The 19,942-nt window shown below is 37.1% G+C and overlaps 2 protein-coding genes across 10 annotated transcripts in view; one reads left to right on the forward strand and one right to left on the reverse strand.

Annotated features, from left to right (window-relative positions):
• The window catches only part of KNTC1 (kinetochore associated 1), a 41,043-nt gene extending 26,604 nt beyond the window's left edge, over positions 1-14,439 (forward strand). For 4 of the 8 annotated variants that reach the window (XM_082325392.1, XM_082325389.1, XM_082325390.1 and 1 more), the window contains exons 45-64: positions 723-812; positions 1,156-1,327; positions 1,757-1,815; positions 1,956-2,172; positions 2,702-2,775; positions 3,706-3,916; positions 4,024-4,133; positions 4,802-4,851; positions 5,223-5,301; positions 5,980-6,098; positions 6,966-7,101; positions 7,967-8,062; positions 8,966-9,022; positions 9,491-9,545; positions 9,625-9,688; positions 10,767-10,896; positions 11,922-12,011; positions 12,607-12,752; positions 13,643-13,733; positions 13,996-14,439. In XM_082325392.1, the coding sequence (XP_082181518.1) occupies positions 723-812; positions 1,156-1,327; positions 1,757-1,815; positions 1,956-2,172; positions 2,702-2,775; positions 3,706-3,916; positions 4,024-4,133; positions 4,802-4,851; positions 5,223-5,301; positions 5,980-6,098; positions 6,966-7,101; positions 7,967-8,062; positions 8,966-9,022; positions 9,491-9,545; positions 9,625-9,688; positions 10,767-10,896; positions 11,922-12,011; positions 12,607-12,752; positions 13,643-13,733; positions 13,996-14,055 (2,106 nt within the window). In that variant the 3' untranslated portion in view covers positions 14,056-14,439. Of the gene's footprint in view, positions 1-722; positions 813-1,155; positions 1,328-1,756; positions 1,816-1,955; positions 2,173-2,701; positions 2,776-3,705; positions 3,917-4,023; positions 4,134-4,801; positions 4,852-5,222; positions 5,302-5,979; positions 6,099-6,965; positions 7,102-7,966; positions 8,063-8,965; positions 9,023-9,490; positions 9,546-9,624; positions 9,689-10,766; positions 10,897-11,921; positions 12,012-12,606; positions 12,753-13,642; positions 13,734-13,995 lie in introns of those variants that run through there. The other 4 variants (XR_014229623.1, XM_082325393.1, XR_014229624.1 and 1 more) reach the window with 4 other exon arrangements.
• Positions 14,440-15,438: 999 nt separating this feature from the next.
• On the reverse strand, positions 15,439-19,856 carry VPS29 (VPS29 retromer complex component). 2 transcript variants are annotated; one of them, XM_082324960.1, is made up of 4 exons: positions 19,758-19,856; positions 17,021-17,212; positions 16,298-16,533; positions 15,439-15,991 (listed from the first exon to the last, which is right to left on the reverse strand). In XM_082324960.1, exons 1-4 carry the CDS (start codon positions 19,758-19,760, stop codon positions 15,874-15,876), a joined length of 549 nt encoding a protein of 182 aa, XP_082181086.1. In that variant the 5' UTR covers positions 19,761-19,856; the 3' UTR covers positions 15,439-15,873. The 2 variants fall into 2 exon arrangements, with proteins under 2 accessions (XP_082181086.1, XP_082181085.1); XM_082324959.1 differs by lacking the exon at positions 19,758-19,856 and adding an exon at positions 17,647-17,717.
• Between the last annotated feature and the right edge of the window lie 86 nt (positions 19,857-19,942).

Consider the following 19,942-nt stretch of genomic DNA (forward strand, 5'->3'; position numbering starts at 1 on the left):
TTATTTTTTTCCAATTTTGCTAAAGAACATAAATGTTAAATTTCAGTTTTCTACTTCTCTAGAAAAAACAATAGAACAACATATCTAATTATCTTTAAAGACAGGTAGAGTATTTCTTCCCAACTTCCCTTAAAAAACAACCAGAAAATAATCAAACAAAAAAGTCACTTCTAAAAATCATAGCGCAGTGGAAATCTTTCAAAGTGCTACATTAAAAATAGATAGGGGCAAAAAGATTTATATCTTTGGGTTTTTGTTTGGTTGGGTTTTGGTTTTGTTTTTGGGTTTTGTTGAGTTTTTTGGTGTTTTTTTGGTGGTGGTTTTTCTTTTCTTTTTCTTTTTCTTTTCTTTTTCTTTTCTTTTTCTTTTCTTTTTCTTTTCTTTTTCTTTTCTTTTCTTTTCTTTTCTTTTTCTTTTCTTTTCTTTTCTTTTCTTTTCTTTTCTTTTCTTTTCTTTTCTTTTCTTTTCTTTTCTTTTCTTTTCTTTTCTTTTCTTTTCTTTTCTTTTCATCACTTCATGTCTGGTCTTTCTGCAATATCCTGACAATTTTTTTAGTATTTAGGACTATGAAGTTTTAGAAAATTGTGTAGTGATGCTTATACTGTTTCTTCAGTGTTATGTCAATATAGTTGGTATTAAAATTGGAAAAAGTTAACTCAGTTGTATGCTTTTATAAGACAAATCATACAAGATCTTATAAGATAGATTGTTATTTTGAACAGCTTGATCCTTATGACTATGAAACTATTGAAATTGTCCTGAAAGTGATACAAAATGCTGATGAAAAGAACACCAGTATCCATCTGAATCAGGTATGTCCAAATATACGGCTGTTACCTTGCTGATGGCATCTGTATTGTTTTGTCTGTTTATTGGTGTAGTTATTCAAGAGTCTGTTAAAATTAATTGAATTATTCTATCTACACAGCTTTCATTCAGAAAATAGCATTCAAGAAATAGTGATCTCTAGCTGTTTCTCAAGCAATGGCTTATAGCAGGGATAAAAACTCTACAGATATGTGCCAACTCTGACAAAAAACCCATATGTCTCCAGGACTTAAGCATGTTTACTGGGGAGGGGGGGGGATATAGTAGTCTTGTGGCTTTTTTGCTTTCTCCTTGCTTATTTTTTTTTAATTTTTTTTCCCCCCCTAGGCTTTGAGCCTCCTCAAACATCTGGAATCCTATAAAAGAATTTCTCCACCTGTAGACCTAGAACACCAGTATGTTTTAGAGCGTGTGATTACCTTATCTCCAGCTGCTCAAACCAGACTGCCCTTTCATCTGATATTCTTTAGAACTGCACAATGTTTCTGGAACATTATATGTACGTTCAGTGGTTTTTTTATGGCTAGATATATGTATGATTCCCTTTCTCTGCTATCTGTGAACTTTGGGGTTCTACAGTATATATTTTATGTTAATTGTATTTCTTTATTAATGCAGTTTTCATCCCAAGTACTTCTGAAAGCACTTGTGCTCCCAAATTGCTACTGGTGAGGTAACTGGCTTTCAGTAGAGCTAAGATGATATATACAATGCAGAATTCCGTCCTCAAATTCTTTTCTTAGGGCCTCTCAAAGAGCAAAGTAATCCACGTATCCCACTTCCCAGGCCAGTGTGGATAATTAAGATCATATTCTTTCTCTCCCAATGGAGGTCTGTGTCTAACAATAAACTGAAAGTGCTTTATTTCATAGAGAAAGCTGCAAGTGGACTGTGATACTATCACAGACAGCTGTCTTTTTCCTTTCAGCTGCAGAGCTCAGTGAGGAATCCTTCCCAACACTTCTGTTGATTTCCAAACTAATGAAGGTAAAGTAGCATCTTGAAAGGATTTATTTCAAAATTATTCTTTTTCCCCCACACAAAAAAACTTTCATCTTTCTTTTGCATGATTTTGGCCTCACTGTAGAGCTTTTGAGAACTCTTAATATACTTCAATGTTTTTCTAGGTTTCACTGGATACCTTACACATGTCAGCAGCTCGACATGTCTTTGAAAAAAAATTGAAACCAAAAATATTTGAAATGAGAAACACTGGGTATACATCAATTTTTAACAAGGAAACAACTAAAACTGTGCAGACGATTCAGTCATATCTGCTGTCTATAATTAATCCGGAGTGGGCTGTAGCTATTGCTCACAAGATTGCACAAGAATTTCCAACAGGTAAGGTGCATATGTGATGACTTTGAGGGGTGAGATAATGGGAGGAGGAGAATAGGTTTGAGAAAAGAAAAGCTAGCCTATAACCAAGCATTTTTTCAGTATTCTTGGATAAAACCTGGGGAAGTTTGAGAATAAAAATGCATTTGTCTCCTACATCCAATTTTGAACAGTAGGCTAGAACAACAGCCATTTTATAACACAGCATCACTATTCAATCCTTTTTTCTCTCTCTTTAAGCCATGTTGTCTTGCTTAAAGTTTCTGCATGTTCATACCATCTTCAGACAAGTTGTCCAGCAAAAGCAAATATTTCAGCCAAATTTAAGCTAGCTTCTCTATTATCTGAATCCCAATAGGTAATTTTTTTTTGCTCTTTAGGTACAAGAGCTTTCCTAATATTTAAAATAGCTTCTAAATTTTTTTAATACATTTTTTTAAATAAAATGGATATTATTCTGTATACTGTAGAAAGGATTCATGAAAACTTACTTTATTTACTTCCTTCCCTCCCTTTTTTTTCTTTCAAAAAGGTCCTGACCAGATTCAGGCATTGAAATTCTGTCTCTATCTAGCTGAGAAATGGCTAAAGAATACTACAGCTAAGGTAATGGTAAACTGCTTGCAAAACTGTTGTTTTACGGTCGGTTACTTATGTTAGTGTTTTGTCTTTTGGTGTTTTGGATAGTGGTGTGTAAATTGTGCCTTAACCAACCCTGATATGGGAAGTACTTTCTTTTGGGGAAGTGACTCTTTCAGCAATCCCTCAGAACCCTCTCTGTCCAGTAACATTCTGCTCACAACCTAGCAAAAATTAGGCTTACAATTCTTGGAGGTTGGACAAAAGATACACAGTTTTAAGGAAGAAAAATTTGTTCTTTCTCCTGTTGTGTGCATTTTTCTTGCTGCAGGAGAATAAGTTGGAATCTGTTCCAGCTGTTAGATCAATAGCATTATTAACTTTTGCTTTGAGTTCCAAGACTCTAGCTATTTGTAGTAGTATATATAAAGAAAGTCTGCTTTGACTTGATTCTCAGGCTCATTTTTAAATAGTTGGTAGGGAAAGGTGAATAAGAATCTTACCCTTGCTTATAAAGATCAAACTTGCTATGGAGTTGTTGAGACACAATGAACATTAGTTCTCTGATACTTAGTTACATCTTTGAATGGAATTGTGCCAAAATTAAGCTGTAATTCTAGCAGCCAAGGTTTAATATTAAATATTTTTTTTTTCTCCATCTTACCTCAAAATATCTTAATTTTACATACTGGTACATGTGGTACATATTTTATTTGGCTTTTTCACAGCATATCTTTGTTTAAAATTTTTTTCAAAAGATGTTGGCTTGCTAGAGCAGCACAGTTAATACTGTCTGTTTACAGAAGATAGTGTAGATACAGGTGGGGGGACACATCTGAAGAACAGATCTTGCTACCCAGTTCACTGTTTTAGACTATAGAAAGTTAAGATGATTTTTCTAGTGCTTCTGAGTAAAAGGAGGTTGTTTTTATATAAAACTGTGGTGTTTTACTAAAGGATGATTCACATCAAAAAGCAGAAGTCCTACAGAAGAAATTATATATGCAGTATAAGCGATCAGCAACAGAAAATGTTCTAATAACACATAACTTGAACACTGGAGAACATTTAAAGTCTATTGGGAAACCGGCAAATCTTATCATTTTACTATACGAACACCACAGTATAGACCAAAGAATCCAAAATCCAGCTGGCAGAGATTATCCAGGTGAGTATCCATAATCTAGTTTCAAAGGAACAAAAAGAAGTTCTTTAAAAAATGCGAAGCCAAGGAATACTAGTTTGTAAATATATTATCTCTACCTGTTTGTGTAGATATCCATATGGCAGCTAACGAGATAGCCGAAATTAACAATTTGGACATGAACAAAATTTGGGATAAACTGCTGGATAAATGGCTGTGTCCAAGTACACTGCCCTCAGAAGTAAGTCATCACTAAAGATTTGGTTTTGGAGAAAGATGGCCAATTACATAAAATATGTATATTTTTATCACTTGTTCAAAAGACTAAGGCTCTGTTGCACAATTTACCTTTAGTACTCATGAATCTATTTAAGATGCATCTGAATTCAGACTACTAACAATTTCAATACCTTTCTAATATTGTTGCACAACGCTGTGTGTAGTGAGAATGATTTGAAATGCTTTCCCTTCTCTCTGTATAGAGATTAAAATCTTATCTTTGGTGCTACAGTAAGGTTGTGTAGCCAGCCTAAAGGAGTAAAGGAGCTGTAAATACATTAGCCTCATCAACACTGATTCTAGAATCAGAAAGAGAATGAATCCTCTCCTGTTGCAACTTGGCTAACAGGGAGTTAATTGCTGTTTGCGCAGCATACAGCTGGATGAGAAAGGGCAGGGAGTAGGCATTGCCTCGGCTTCAAAATGCCAGTTAGCAGGCTGAGGAATGGTGTTGACTGCCAAGCATAGAGTTAAATAAAGAAAGGACTGATAAAACCAGAATTCCTTTCCTTGGCAGCATTAGCAGGGGTGCCCAGCTTTTAAGGCAGGGTTTAAGCAAGGATATGACCCAGCTATTTATCCAAACAATTTAGAAAACTCTCACAACTAGATTTTCATGTCTTTTTAAAGAAAACTCAAGAAATCTTTAGAGATGTACAGGAAGATGAAGAACTCCGAAGGTATGTGTGTTGTCTTACATATAATATGGCAAATTATTGTTACCTTGCAAGTTGAACTATATCTGGCTTTTTCAAGAAACCTAGCAAAGTGTGTGATTAAGAACTCACAGTAGTGTTCTTATTTTTACTTTCTGGTGACCTCAGTTTTGCATTGTCAGATACTTATTTATGCAATGAAATGCCATTTGCAGTAACTTACAGATGTAAGTAAGCGCTTAAGAGTAGCTATTTGGAGGTTTTCCCCTCATTTTCTGTATTCTTGGAATCTCTAATCTCTTTTTGACAGTGAAATATATTTACATTTGAATATAGATACATTGTATTTCAGTAACTATGCTATACTTGTATTAAAAACAAATGCATTTTTTCAGAGTTATATATCTGCTTCAGTCACGCCCAATGGATTACAGTTCAAGAATGCTTTTTGCAGTTACAACATCTGCCACATCTGTAAGTTTCTAAATTCTTGTTTTAGCTTGCTACTTATGAAATTTCTACCTCTTATTGAAATCAAGTGTTGTCTGCTTAACTGTATGGTTTTCAACCTAAGGCCTTTGTATTTGGGGTTTGGATAGTTTATATATCTACATGAGCTCTGTTTCTCCTCCCCTACCTTTGGAGTAAAACTGTGGTGTTCCTTGGATTTTGCTGTTGACTGTCAAGAGCAGCCCTTGAACTATGGGTTTTCTAAATTTATTGTTGGTATTATCTGAAAATAACTTCATTAAACATATTCTAGAATGTGCTTTAAGCTGGTGTGATACATTGGCTCACTTTGGGTGGAATTAAAGCATAATGGTAAAATTATTTTAGCAGAACCTTAACCTTCAGTCTTTCACACTTACTAAATGTATTTGTGACACTATATATCACAAATATTTTTCTTGCCTGCATTAATAGTCTTAAATCTAGAAAACCACCTGGTTAAGCAGTGTTCTTTGAAGTTCACAAATATTTCAACTGGTTAGTATAAAAGCTGAGCATGACCCAGTCTGTTACTTAGCATATATTTCCACTAAATGAATCAAAAAATCTTAGAAAGGATCATATTAGACATATATAACCCTCCTTCTAGCTGTTCAGCCAATTATGACTCTTCACTGTGTTGGTTTTTTTCCCCCCTCTCAGCCGATTGGTGTTACTCAGTTGACGTTTGCTCACAGGAGCAGAGCACTTAAGTGTCTACTCTACTTGGCAGATACCAACACTGTGGAATCACTCTTCAAGAAACCCATTGAGAAAGTAAAGTAAGATGATTTTTCCTTAAGGTGTTCCTTAACAATGATGGTTTCTTGGTCTCTAACAGCCATTGGGAAGAAATATGTATATTTGGAGAACTATTTTTTACTAACCTGTTTTTTTAGCTTTTAAAATCTATTTCTGAAGAGCATAACTAGATCTTTTAACTTCACTGTAACGCAGTCCAGTACATCACAGTTCTAATTTGTAAACCTGAAAGTAATATGACATTACATGGAAAATATTTTGTTCCATTTTGCATAGATTGCAGTTACTTCTCTAGTAACTGAAGCACTTTCTCCTACCCATATATATAGTATTGTGTTCATCAGAGTTCGGAACTGGTCATCTTGCAGAGACATAGTCCTCTGCAAAAGTAAGGAACCAAAATCACAGCAGAATAATGTTGTTTCTCTGAAAATATCTGTAGAACTAACTTCCTTAGAAAAAATATAGAATAGAATTTCTATGCTGGTAATCTGGAATTAGGGCCTTTTTAATGGAGAGTGACATTTTCAGAGTACATCATGCCAAATAGCTACATACAGGTTTCTGTAAATATGCAATCTCTGTGCATAAATGAAATTTTAGTTTTAAGAATCATAGTAACTGGTTTATCTTTAGCAATGATCCAAGCCATCCGTTGCTGAGGTGAATGAGGTTTTCCTGAGCAATTCCCAAAAAGTTTTTTACTTCATTAAGATCTCCTTCATAAATACAAATACAGTCTACGTTATTTTTTCCAATTTTTTTTAAGCAACAGAAGAACACTTCTCCAATATTATCCTGAGCTTGATTTTGTGAGTTGTAATATAATAATCACTGTAAATATCATTAACTCCTGGTTTGGTTTTTTTTTTTTGTGTTTTTTACAGGTATTTTCTAAAATGCTGCATTTATCTGTCAGAGTTTGAAATCTTGAATATTCCATATACTTATGAATCATTTCATAAGAGTCCTAAGGAAGGAATGATTAAAGGGCTATGGAAGAATCACAGCCATGAACCCACAGTATGATTTTTAAATCCTTTGTAATATTTCGTTTGTTTGTTACACATTGTGTGAAACAGCCACCTTTCTACACAGCACATGCATTTCTAAACAGATGTTGTTCCAAAGTAGTCTGTCCTATTCATACACTACTCATAATTCTATTTAAAAATACCAGTGAATATGCAGTTACCCCAAAGACTCGTCCCTTTTAGAGTGACCAAACAAAAAAAAAACCAACAACCCTGTTGATGTGCTGACTACAGTCCATCACATAATGATTCCCTAGTACTTGCCCACCTTTGTGTACCCATACCTTGTCTGGGAAGCAAGATCTTTGGTGCAGAAGCTTAGTTACTTACCTAATATGCCAGGGATAGGTTTTAAGTTATGCTCTAGTTAGGAATTTAACTTTGACAATTACTTTGTGTTACAAAGCATGTTTTGTAAACAGCTAACTTAACACTGAAGAGAAGGGCAGGTAAATGAGACTTCCAGGTAGACAACGGCGTATGACAAAAAAGGTATACTGGTCTATTAAGGCTTCAACAGTAATACTTCTGATTTATAGTCATAAAATGGAAGTGATCTGTTCTTTCATTGAAATATACACATGCTAGTCTAAAATTTGAAAACGACAGATAAAAAAAGCTTTAGCCTTCCTACAATTAGAAAATAAAGTGATACCACGTATAGGTGGGTTTTTTAGTTTTCTTTTAATTCTCCTCACATGTGTAAAATAATTTTGAAAGTGGCTTGGTTGTGGCCTTTCAGGAGTTAAAAGTCCTGGTAATGCTGTAAAAATCTAAAATTACGCTGGCAAGCAGTAAAGGTTTGAAGATCATGAATGTATATTAAAATAGAGTGTGTCCTTGCTCTCCTTTAGGCTGTTAGACTGGTGACAGAACTTAGTCTGGAATACAAAGTATATGACTCCCAACTGTGGAATGGCCTACTGCAGAAACTCCTTGGTTTCAACATGGTAAGGAATTTTTAAGCATGAAGTTCTGCACCGAGGTGAGAAAAAGGCTTTTTTATCCACTGATTTCTAAAGAATGTGATAGATACATGAACTATAAATTTACTGTGAACAATTATTCGTAATTTACATGGTTACTTCGGGTTCTTAAATGCTGAACTGATGAAGCTTTGAGGAATTTGTGTTAGCAGTACTGCTTGAGAATTTTGATCTGAAATTTTTCTAGTTATATTTTTTTAAAGGCACAAAGCCTTTCAAATGGCAAAAGTAAATCCTATTATAATAGAAAAATTTCTTCATATTATTATAATTTTACAACATAATATGCATATTTTTGTGTGCAAATACGTACACACATATGCACAAACTGTGCCTATATGTATATACATGTGTATACATATATACACACACAAAAATTTTACCCCTAAAATGTATTTATTATGATATTAATCCTGATTTTTATCATTCAGAATCTTAATTACCTCTGATGATTGTCAAACTTCATGTAATGTTGCTACAGCTTAAGCAGGTAACAGATGTACCTGGCAATGTGGCTTTATCAGGAGCAGATATTGAAGCTGGTTTTAATCTAATGAGATTTAAGTACTAATAGCAAAGAAGTTGGGATCATAAACTTTACAGCACCCATTAAGACTACTGGAAATCTTGGGTATTTACTGAGACAACATGTGCCACTACTGCTTGTGATAATTTAATTTACTAAACTATAAATCGTATTTCCACGTACATCAGTTACTCCTCCCAAAGGAACAGAGGTACCTTGAGGAACCGTAAGTTTGCATCCTGCAGACAAGGCAACAAGCATAATGCAGTTCTGTAGATCATCTTCAAAACAAAATCTTCAAAAACACTGTAGCATTTTATAATGAAATATTTTTTTTTCAGATTCAATATCTAAGAAGAGTTTTGGTAGCAATTACTGGGATTCATTCATTATGGGAGGTAAGCAAATATTCTGTGACTCCTAATCTTTTTCTTCACTTAACAGGAGTTTAGCATCCTATTTGTGTATAGGTGTGTGTGAGTGGCAGCCATCTATGCCATGAAGTGTTATGCGTGAAAAGATTTTTTTTGAATTATTATTTTTATGACAATGCAATATGCAGATGAATATCGTTATTAATCACTGAAATAGCATATTTTGCATTTGTGGTTCCTTCAGTAAACACTTACTTGGAGGGTTTTGAAAGTTGGACAGAATAATTTTACCATCAGTCAAAATATGGCTAAATCTTAGACTATGACATGAGGAAAGAAATGTTAGGGAATAATTCATCCAGGATAAAAAGAAAAGAAAAATGACGGGCTTCTTCCACCTACAGTGAGTCGGGATATCTGTCTGTCTGTGTTCACAAGTACACTTAGTTACAACTGTGTTTGGCTATTACTTTAAAACTTTGTTGTCAACAGATTCCCAACTTCAGTCGAGCGTGGCGAAGTGTAGTTCTGTCACCATTTCTCACAGGTAGGGTTGTTACTAGCTATCATGCTTGTGTAGTAACTTGGTTATATATTTACTTTATCATGTTTTCTTTATTTCTTAGCTTCGTGTCCACCGAGTCCTAAACAGTTAGAGGAATGTTGTGAGTGTTTTGTGATTCTGCTCAAGTAAGTAGATAGCACATCCCACACTTGTATTAGTTTGAGTGTGAATGCCCATTTGTAGCTTCTCATCCAACAGCCTGCCCTGGAACTTGCAAAGGAGCTCTGAAAACTGGGGAACCTGAGGCATAAGGAAGAACCCTTTGCCTCTTGTGGGAAGGACAGGATCAGGGCACGTACCCAAACAGAAATTCTGTGCTTGCCCGGAGACTGTTGACAACATGTGCTGTAACTCGGTACCTTGGCTGTTTAAACTGTGCTGGGAACTGCTTGCTAAATTGGGACTCAGAATCAGCAGCGCAGACTGCTGAAAACCAATTTATCTGCCCAGTCGCTGCCCCCATGAGGGATATCTGCTCCTGTCCTGACACTTTTAAAGGAGTCACGGTCAACCCTAGAAGTCCAGTTAATATCTTTCTTAGCCCAAAATATAGCACATTTCCTAAAACATTAACACAGAGTATAGAAGAGAAAGAATTCCTTTTCCTACAAAGAATAAACCTGACATGACAAAAATCTAATAGCTGCACATCTATAAATGTGGTTAACCTATGGTATTAATGTTCCAAAACATTCTGTACATAAACCAGATTTGCATTGCCTTTACAATCTAAAAAAGCACAATAAATCATGATCTTATCCACCATAATGCTCTGACTTGCTCAAGAGAAGAACCAGAGCTCAGAGAGCCTGACCTGAACCAAAAGTTAGCTAGGAAATACTGGAAAGGGATCCAGCTGAAGAACACACCCACACTACTGTGCAGATACACATGTACCAAAGCATTACACTGGGCAGTTGGCCAACACTTCCCCTCAAAATAGGGCCTTGGGTGTTTAGAAAGAGAAACTAGTCTTGGGTGGGGTTTTTTTTCAAGCTAGAAAATTGTCATGCATTTGTATTCTGTGGAACTTCAACTCACATAGCTTGGCCGTTTCTGAAAGTAAGATGAGGTAAAAATGTATTGTTCTATCTGGCTTAAAAATCTCAGTGCCGTTTTGTTGACAGTCCTAAACCATCCATATCTATCTATCTATCTATATATATCATAGTTGAGAACTTCACACCTAATCTTCTTCTGAAGGTGTCCTGTTCTGGCTGACTTGGATGTCATTGGAATAGCTAAACAATATGCACAGTTGGACCTTCCGGCTTTTGCTTTGGGCTGCCTGTTGCTGATTCCTCAGCCTGAGAAGCGAGAGCAGCAAATTCAGGTAAATAATAATTTTTGTGTTCTATCTATGCAAGGGAAATGCCTTTAAGCATGTTATCTTCCACAGAGACCGTCAAAGATGGTAACTTATAATCCCATTTTATTTAACTATGTCACTGCTGACAGCTGCTTGGCAGCTCCCACCCACAAAGGCTATTGCCCTGAATTTGTCCTTCTGAAAGGGATCATGTGAACACTTCTGCTTTTTTTTTTTTTTTTTTAAAATAAGCAAAACCAGCTAGCTTCAAGTCCTCCTCAGCAGCTTTGTCATATGACTTTGCCTTTTGAGGATTTGAGGATATTTTATGGGATCCCACCCATGAAACTCATGCCAAAAAACCCAACAAAACCCAAGCCATAGCCATAAACCTGCTAGAGCAGTGTGAAGTCATGATCACATATATAATTGCTGAGAAGCTACCAGTGGGCTAGTTTCACAGCAGATTGTAAGAAAAGTACCGAATCCTACTTCAGAAAAGTGTTGAGTTGAAAGCTCCTGACTTCTTAGAAAGATGCTTGATATGCACCACGAGTTCTGATGGAAGCTTTTTGCCTTAGAGCCACGTCCTCGCTATTCATGTATCTTGACAGTTTCCTTTCTCTTCTCATTTGTTTCCAGTAATTTATGCTCTGCATTGTTCTCCCAGATGAAGCATTATGGGCTGTTCCCATATTTGTCACGAGCAAAGTGGCACTCGTAAAGGCATCTTAAATTCTTAGAATGCCAGTCATTAAAGCTCAGAAAGATTTTCCCAACTTACAGCATTAGTGTTAAGACATTTAGATTTTTTTGACTAATTGCGAGCAGACTGTAGCAGCTACAGCAAAATACCCTTTGAGAGTTAAAAGCAATGAGTACTACTCTTTCAGTCAAACTGCACAGATCCTGGTTTGATAATTTCATGTTTATACCTAGAATTTCAAAACATTAATTTTTCCTGAGTAAATCAAATGCTTGCTTTGAAGGGGGAGTTTCTACTTCAATGATTCACAGAGTATCGATGTTTTGTAACTTATTTTTGCAAGGGTTTCTTATCAACATGTAACACAGAAACTGTGCTGCAACAAATAGATGAACACATGAACACTGGAGAAGTAGTGGCATTTGCTTCTCAGGTAAATACATAAAATTTACTTCACTTCCCTTTGACTTAGAGGCTTTTTTTGATAGATAAGTGTACGTAGAACCTTTTTTTTCTCCTCTCTCTGATCTTGCCAAGCATTAGTTGACATAATGCACACTTCCAAAATATAGCAACATTTGCAGGGATTTTTGTATTTTTATTAATGTTGTGCAACTGAAAACCTTCTTGTATATATACACAATCCTGTGTTACAGGCTGCCCCTGTTTGTAGGACAGCAATGTTTGCAGCAATGCTACTATAGTTTTCTAAAAAAAAAAAAACGTTTTAAGTAAAAAGGCCAAAAGGCTGATGAAACTGCACTCCCTCCTGCCTAGCCTTGGGCTGCCTTCCTAAGGGTGAGTTTCTTAACTCATTCCCCTACCTGAATCTGAGATCAGTCCTCATAAAATCTGCCATTTCACAGCACTAAAAAAAAAAAAAAAAAAAAAAAAAAAAATTAAAATCCTGCTCTATGGGGGTCCAATAAGAAAAGTCTGAGCTCTTTTCATTCAAAAGTAATTTTTTTATGTTTAAAATATTAATACTTTTCCATTACTTTTTCCATTACTAAAACTTAAATCTACAGATTAGATCTTTGGTTTTGGACAGTATCATAAATGAGAAGCTATATGAAAAATTCTTGAAAACTAAGTATTTTCCACTGTTGAAGCAACAACTGATGAATACTCACCGAATGAAAGAACTGGTGGATTACTTTGCCAAAAAGAACTGGTAAGTTAATAAAATAGATGATGCATGACTGATAGCAATTACAGAAATTTATTATCTCCTTTATTTTGTTTTCATTTATTTGAAGTCATTGACATTTATCTATACTTAGTCTCCAAGAATTTTTAAAGTATTTCTAAGTTAAATAAAGAAATAAAATAACAATCTCACCTCACTACTTGGCATGCTTAGGGTAGAGTTTTACAGTGTCATTCAAGCCAGAGTAACAGCTTAGTGAGCCTGGCCTGGCCGGCAGGTCAAATGTGGTTAAAATAGCAGAAGTAACCTGACTGAAAAAGCCAACGCTTTTGCTTTGAATCACTTCACCATACCTTCAGATGAATTCAGCTTAGCGGCATCACAGAGTCACAGCTTCGGCAATAAGAACACTCTGAAAAAAACTAAATTAACTGCCTGTACTTAAGACTTAGGCATTAGTGGTTTTGCTGCTAAGTTTTTCCAAGAGTTAGAAATACTTCTTACGTTCCACTTAAATAAAACAAAAAGGGCCTTGCCACTGGACCCACCACAGGGCGGTTCTCAATCAGCAATTTATCAGTGACTCACAGCACTTGGGCTCATTGTGCACAGCTGCAAACTTTCACTGTAAGACCCCAAATACTCAGTATTGCAAGTCACTTTGTTACCAGTTACCCTGCAGTCAAAATGGGACAGGAACCAATAAATAACCGTTTAAATTCTAGTATATATTGGTTTTATTACCAGCCACAGGTTAAATGCTAGACTTGTCACGGCTTGCTTTCCTCTACTGGGAAATGATGGGACTTACCTGACTTCAAAATTATGGGGTCATATCTTCAGTGTATACAGTCTAAATTCTTGGCTTTTTAGAGAACTTGTTGACACGGTGGGTAAACTTTTGCCTCCTACAGCATTGATGATGCAACAGCCCTAATTCAAGAATATCAAGAGAAATGTGGAAATCCTGCTGTGGTAGACATACCATCAGCTGAGCTTCTGAAGGTAAAACCAACCACCTTTATACCCCCTGCAGTATTTTCTCCTTTTTTTCCTAAACTAAAAGACTTTCACTCAACTTCTAGCAAAAATACTTGTTAGCTGATTGATTTTAGTAAAATATATTGTATATAATAAAATATCCCTTTATATTTTACTTGAACCAAATCTGTGCCATGCTAAGCCTTATGCTCTCAAGTACTTCCACAGGTCTTAGATTATACGCTGCTTTCCTAAGCCCTGTTACCATTGTTCTTTTACCTTCCAGATGTATCTGAACGGACCAGAGGAGACGTGTGTACGAGAACTGTCATCGAGAAGATTTTGATTTACCCTTTTCTGTTCTCCCTCTACTGGCAAGATGAGGGCCACGCACTGAGAATGCGCATACTGGTCAGGTGAACGTTAAACTAAAACCTCAATGCTCTTTTACCAAAAGCTACCTCAAGCTTTCCACACTTACTTTAACTGTTCTAGGCTGTTTCATCTCCATACTCTATCCCTATTGAAACAATTCAGATTTACAGCAGAATTTCCTGTTTCTATTCGGCAATAACGTTCATATTCAGCACTTTGATATTAGGAAGGATTAAAGTTTATTTCCTTTACTTCTCTATTTCTCCATGTTTAAGTCTACTGTCAGGATCACTCTAAGATTTCATTTACGCAGACATAACCTTGCATAATTGTGATGATAAACTTTTTTTAAAACTGTAAGTGATGTACTTCATGTAAAATACGCTTTGTAGACAAATTGTAATTTTAATTACAGTGAGCATGAATAAACAGACTTACGTATCAATTTTGGCCTTACAGTATTCTATAAACCTTTTTTAATTATGAAGTTGTCAGTAAATTGATGTTCCACTCGGTCACTAACCTTCCTTGAATAATGATGTGCGCCAAGGCTTTCTTTTCAGCTGTGTTCTTGCTGTGCCTGCAGCAGGGTAAAGCAACAGGCACGTGTTTCGCTGCATGAAATAGCAGTTAGCCAAAGATTCCCGAGATACCAGGCTGAAATGCTTGGCCTTTTTCTAAGGTAAAGCACACTTATTTTGAATAGAAATAAGTTATTTAGTCAGCTTATGACACAGAAGTAAGGGTTCTAGCTGATCCCTTAGGTTCTGTGAAAACCATTAGTTTGACTCAAACCCTCGTAACAAATACCCCACAGCTTTTTGCATAGATACAGCACCAAAAAAAGTCATAATACAAAGGCCAACATCTGCAAAGGAAACAGGCCACCATTCTAAATGTTCTTCTGTAGAAGACAAAAGGTAAAACTCTCTTTTTATTGGAAAGTTAGCACTCATGAGAAAGGGGAGCTGTTAAAATACATTCAGTTCCCTGCAGTCATGAGAATAGGACAGCCAAAAGGTCCAGGCTTCTTGAACAACCAGTTTTTAGTCTTCAGTAGTAGTACAAGTGCCCTATGGAATGAAATTATTTAAAACCTTTGTACATGGAGCAAAGTGCATATACATGTAGTGTCACATATAAGCCATAAATAAAGGAAAGCCTCTCTTCGCTGTTCATAGATTTGAGACCATCATTCATTAAAGCACAGTGGTATTTGAAACTGCTTTGGTTATAAAAAGACTAAAGTGAGACTTTCTACAGTGAAATTACAACTGTAAGTTACAAGTTAATTGTAACATTTTCAGAATCTATCACTCCATTTTATTCTTTTAACTTAACTGGGAATGTTACATCGAGAAAATCAAATATCAGCTGGATTCTGAAGCAAACGTAACATGGCCCCAGAGCCCTCAATCTTTTTGTTCAAGCCCTTTACAAGTATCCTTTAGAAGTAAGTCACCAAACCAGAGCATCAGGCATTTTAAAAGCAACTACAACTGCTGCATTTTTTTCCCCAACAACAGTTCAAAATGCTTAGTTTTTCTATGAAGTGGAGTTTATTACAACATTAAGGAACAGTATTTAAACAGTTATTTTAATGGAATATTTTACAAATCAATTCAATACAGAGAAAAGCAAACACAATGTTGTTTTACAGTTACTACCAATAAGCTACATTGTTAAGCTGTTAGCGAGTAAGTGTAGTACTGTAAACTAGCAATCAAGTATTGTAGTAACTTGCAGTTCAGAATGAGATGGTAAAAATACCAGACAAGCAAATACATTTTTAAGACTTTTTGTACTCAATTCTTTCTACTTTCACATCATCTCCAATTAGTTGATAGACATATGTAACTACTGTAGAAGCCTGGATATCCATCAGCACAAATGAAGGAATGATGTTGCTGGAAAGAGAGGAAAAAAATTCATATTAACTGTCTGTATATAATCGCCTTAGCAGTGTTTCACCACTAGTTAACAGAAATCAGTCTAAGAAAAATGGATATGAAATTTGTAAGCACAGCACATCGGATCTGAAGCCTCACATATTTCATTCTCCTCTGTTTCAGTCAAGGAGATTTAGCAAGTACCATCAACCCTTCCTCTCCCCGCCATTCAGAATGTCAACGTTAACCTTCATAATCAGTCTTGTAGTTCAGTTTTGATACCAAACAGAAATGCCCCACAGGTATTCCTAGTACTTCACTTACTTCTCTAAGGCATGGTAAGCTCCTGTAGCTGATCCTGGATTGATATAGAACTTGTTTTCATGTTCAAATGCCTCAAATTTGTGTGTATGTCCCGAAATTAGGATGTCCACATCAAACTGCCTTTGTAGCAGTGCCAGGCTGGCCATATCACCCCAAGGAATAACCTGATGGCCATGAATCAGCCCGATTTTGAACTGTCCAACAGTTACAACTTTCTGTTCAGGATAATTCAGGTTCTAAAAATTAAAAAAAAAAAAAAAGAAAGAAGAAAACAACAAACACAGATTAGATGTACAGATTTATATTTAAAAATATCTATGCAACACCAAGAAGAGAAGGGGAAAGCTTATGGAAATATTCAATGTAATTGGGCCCTAGGGCTATAAAATGAGAGCTACAAAGCTGCTTTTACGAACGCCGTGGTGAATGTGGTAGGATGCAAGGAACGGCAAAGATCTGACAACAGCAGGTCCTGTTTGCTGGAGTCCTAGACATAGCCAAGTACGCAAATTACTTCTGTTCATACTGATGACAGATGAGAACTTACTGTGCAAGTCACATTATTGATTTTAACCCCAACTCTTTTGCCCCGTTTTCTTTTCACATGCTCTTAGCACTACGTAACCTCACTTTGCCCACTTCTCCTTGAATTACAAATAACCCAAATGTTGCCTATATGTAAACGATGCACAAAACCATGGCATTATCAATAGAGGACACTACCTCATCAAAGTCCCCTCTGACAACGTGAACATCCCCGGCCAGAGTCTTGAGGTAGTCATAAGTGTCCTTGGTGCAGAGGTTTCCTGTGCAGAGGATGTGTTGGATCTTCCCTGGAACCAGCAGTTTTTTGAATTTGGCTGGGAGGCTGTTGCATCGATGTGGAATGTGAAGATCTCCTAATACTAACACCAACTTATCAGGTGCCACGACAGGAAAGAAAGAGCATTACAGATACTTATTAAGACAAAAGTCACTGGCAAACAGAAGGCATTGCAATGTTTTCTTCAGTTTCATAACTTCGCATTTTGATGTAAAAACTACTAAAATAAGAATGAAATGGTGATGGAATATTGCTATATTGAAGGAAGATAAGGGCCCTTACTAATGCAGAACATTATCCAGAGGGGGGCCTTAAAAACACAACGGTCTACACAATTATTTTTTTTTTTATTTTGTTGCTGAAAGCCATTGCAAGGTATAACAACAACAGAAATTTGTTACTACTTGATGTATTTTACACAAATTTGGAAACTACCATAAACTATCCCACTTCTTTTTTTCTCCTTAAACATCCAAAAAAAAAATAAAACCCAGGACATCTCTAGTACATGTTCTCAAGCACAGACCTGCCTAAACTGTGGCCACTTCCCTTTAAAACTCTTCATCCACGTTTCTTTCTACTTTAATTAACTTCTGTTTTCTTCCTTATCAAAAAAAAAAAAAAAAAAGCAGCAAATTTGCAACATGTGTTAATAGCTGCCCAGAACAGCTGACACGTTCAGAGGCCGGACTGTAGGAACCCCTGAACAACAAGATAAGACTAACAGTTTTAAAAAAAAAACAAAACAGAAAAAAACCCCAGGGCACTGCAGAGAAGAGAAGCCAGCCTACTGCACACAGTGGTTCTCTTGCCAGTTCTGTATATTCATAGTTTCACTACAATAGATGCAAGGAGAATACAAATTTAATGGGGACTTCGAAATTAAGGATTCAGATGAAGTAAGACCATAGTTTAATATCACAGGCTTTAAATCTGCGAATAAAGAAATAATTAATGCGAGCAACAGAGCAATAAATTAATTATGCAAAAAGGGCATAAAAAGCTCTATGAAGCACGGGGTGTTACGGCACTACACTGTAAAAACACTGGATCTAGAGACAGTCATCCCTGTTAACTTGATAAATAGCTCCATATTAAAAGAGAGTTTATCTTCCAACCATAATGCTTTGTTAGCAAGACAGTTCCTAAGAGGACAGCCATCAAGTGTGCTTGTAAAAGATACAGCCCAGATAGATATATGTACATAAGCAGTAGTAACTATGCTAAGAAATTTTTTTAATATTTGCTGTTCAAATTTTTAGGCCATGCAGCTATCTTCATGCTAACAGTCATCAAAAAAGGCAGAGGGAACTTGGGTGGGTTTTTTGTTTGGGTTTTGTTTTTTTTTCAGATTAAGAATCTCAGTGCCATCATCAAAGCCATGCATCTTTGGAGAATAGATGGTTGAAATTATCGGTAAAGCAATACAAGAGTTTTTTAATGAATGAGCTATTAATTTAAAACTAACCCGGGGGGGAGAAGACACATTTTTGATGGTCCTTCAAGCGTTCCCAGTGAAAAATACCCTCACTAGCATCAGTCTAGAGATGATATATTTGAATGCAAGTAAAAAATGAATAACAAGTGATTTTGATTATTAAAGTGGCAATAGATAGATTCTCTTCATGATGCTTAAGGGACTTAGACATGCAATACCAGCTATGTATTTACTGTTTAATAAAATTATTCTGCCACTCAAAGTCAGCAGTTCGTGCATTCAACAAAGACCACTTCCTTTGCTGATGAACTGGCAGGCCCCGTATTTTCCCCCAAATCACGTCTGAGCTCCTATTAATTAAAGAAAAGCTTGGCAAGCTACAATCACGAGAACAAATTAAAAGCATTGAAGTATGTTTAATAATCACAGGTATCTGCGACATAAAATAGCGGCAAATAATGCTGCAACATCTGGGTTTAACTAGGAATTTAGGTGCGCGCTTGAGCGTGGTTTGAGCAGTAGCCCCTAATTCATGTGTACCATCTGACAGTCACATCATCTAGCAACATTAACAAGCCCTTACCACCGGTGTTAGCAACAGCCAAGAGGAGTAAACTTACTCTGTGCCCAGCCTTATTGGAATGAAGAAGTTGATTGCAGACAGGGGGGAATGAAAAACAGGGTGAAACATGTTCAATGTTAAACAAAAGAAAGCAACAGAAAAGAAAATATAGCCAAATGAATAGGCAAATAATAATTAATGAATTGTTGATGTTATGAAAGAAGCGTTAAAAAAAAATAAATAAGTAAAATTAAAAATCGGCTCCTGCGCGCAGCCCCCGGCCGCTCTGCCGCCGGCGGCAGCCCCTCGGCACGGCCTCCTCACCACCGGCGGGCCCTCAGCGCCTTCACCTCCTCTCAGCGCCCCCCTCCCGCCCCTCCATCCACCTCAGCTCGGCATTAGGCGGATTTTTGGGCGGCGACCGACAGAAAACCTTCCCCGAGCTCACGTTCGGCACAGCCGCTCCGCGGCCGCCAGTGGGGCCCGCCCGCCCGCCGCGCCGCTGACCCAGGCCCGCCCGGCCGCGGCCGGAGGAGGCGAGCCTAGCCCCCCCCCCCCCCCGGCCCCGGCGCGGCGGGGCGAGCCCCGGCGGGGAGAGGGCCCCGGGGGTGGGGGACGGGGCGTCCCCGCCGCTCACCATCCTGCTCGGCGCCGCGCTGCCTCACACCAGCCGCTGCGGCTCCTCCCGGAAGCCAGGCCGGCGCCAACCACCCGCTACGGCGCCTCCGAAGGGCCAAGGCAGCCCGAAACGCGTTTCTCCGCAGCCACGCCTGTGGCTACATCCGGGTCTCTGAAGAGCGCTAAGCCCCGCCCCTCGCCTGC

The sequence above is a fragment of the Platalea leucorodia genome, assembly GCF_965183815.1.
Source record: "Platalea leucorodia genome assembly, chromosome: 12".
Taxonomy (NCBI): Eukaryota; Metazoa; Chordata; class Aves; order Pelecaniformes; family Threskiornithidae; genus Platalea; species Platalea leucorodia.

Bases quoted from the DNA above. Each gene is read 5' to 3' on its own strand.
- VPS29 (XM_082324959.1), bottom strand. From the start codon at position 17,685: ATGAAGAGTTTTAAAGGGAAGTGGCCACAGTTTAGGCAG. The intron at 17,213-17,646 runs GTCTGTGCTTGA...GCACCTGATAAG, and splicing joins AGTGGCCACAGTTTAGGCAG to TTGGTGTTAGTATTAGGAGA. The intron at 16,534-17,020 runs GTAGTGTCCTCT...TTTAATTTTTAG, and splicing joins TCAGAGGGGACTTTGATGAG to AACCTGAATTATCCTGAACA.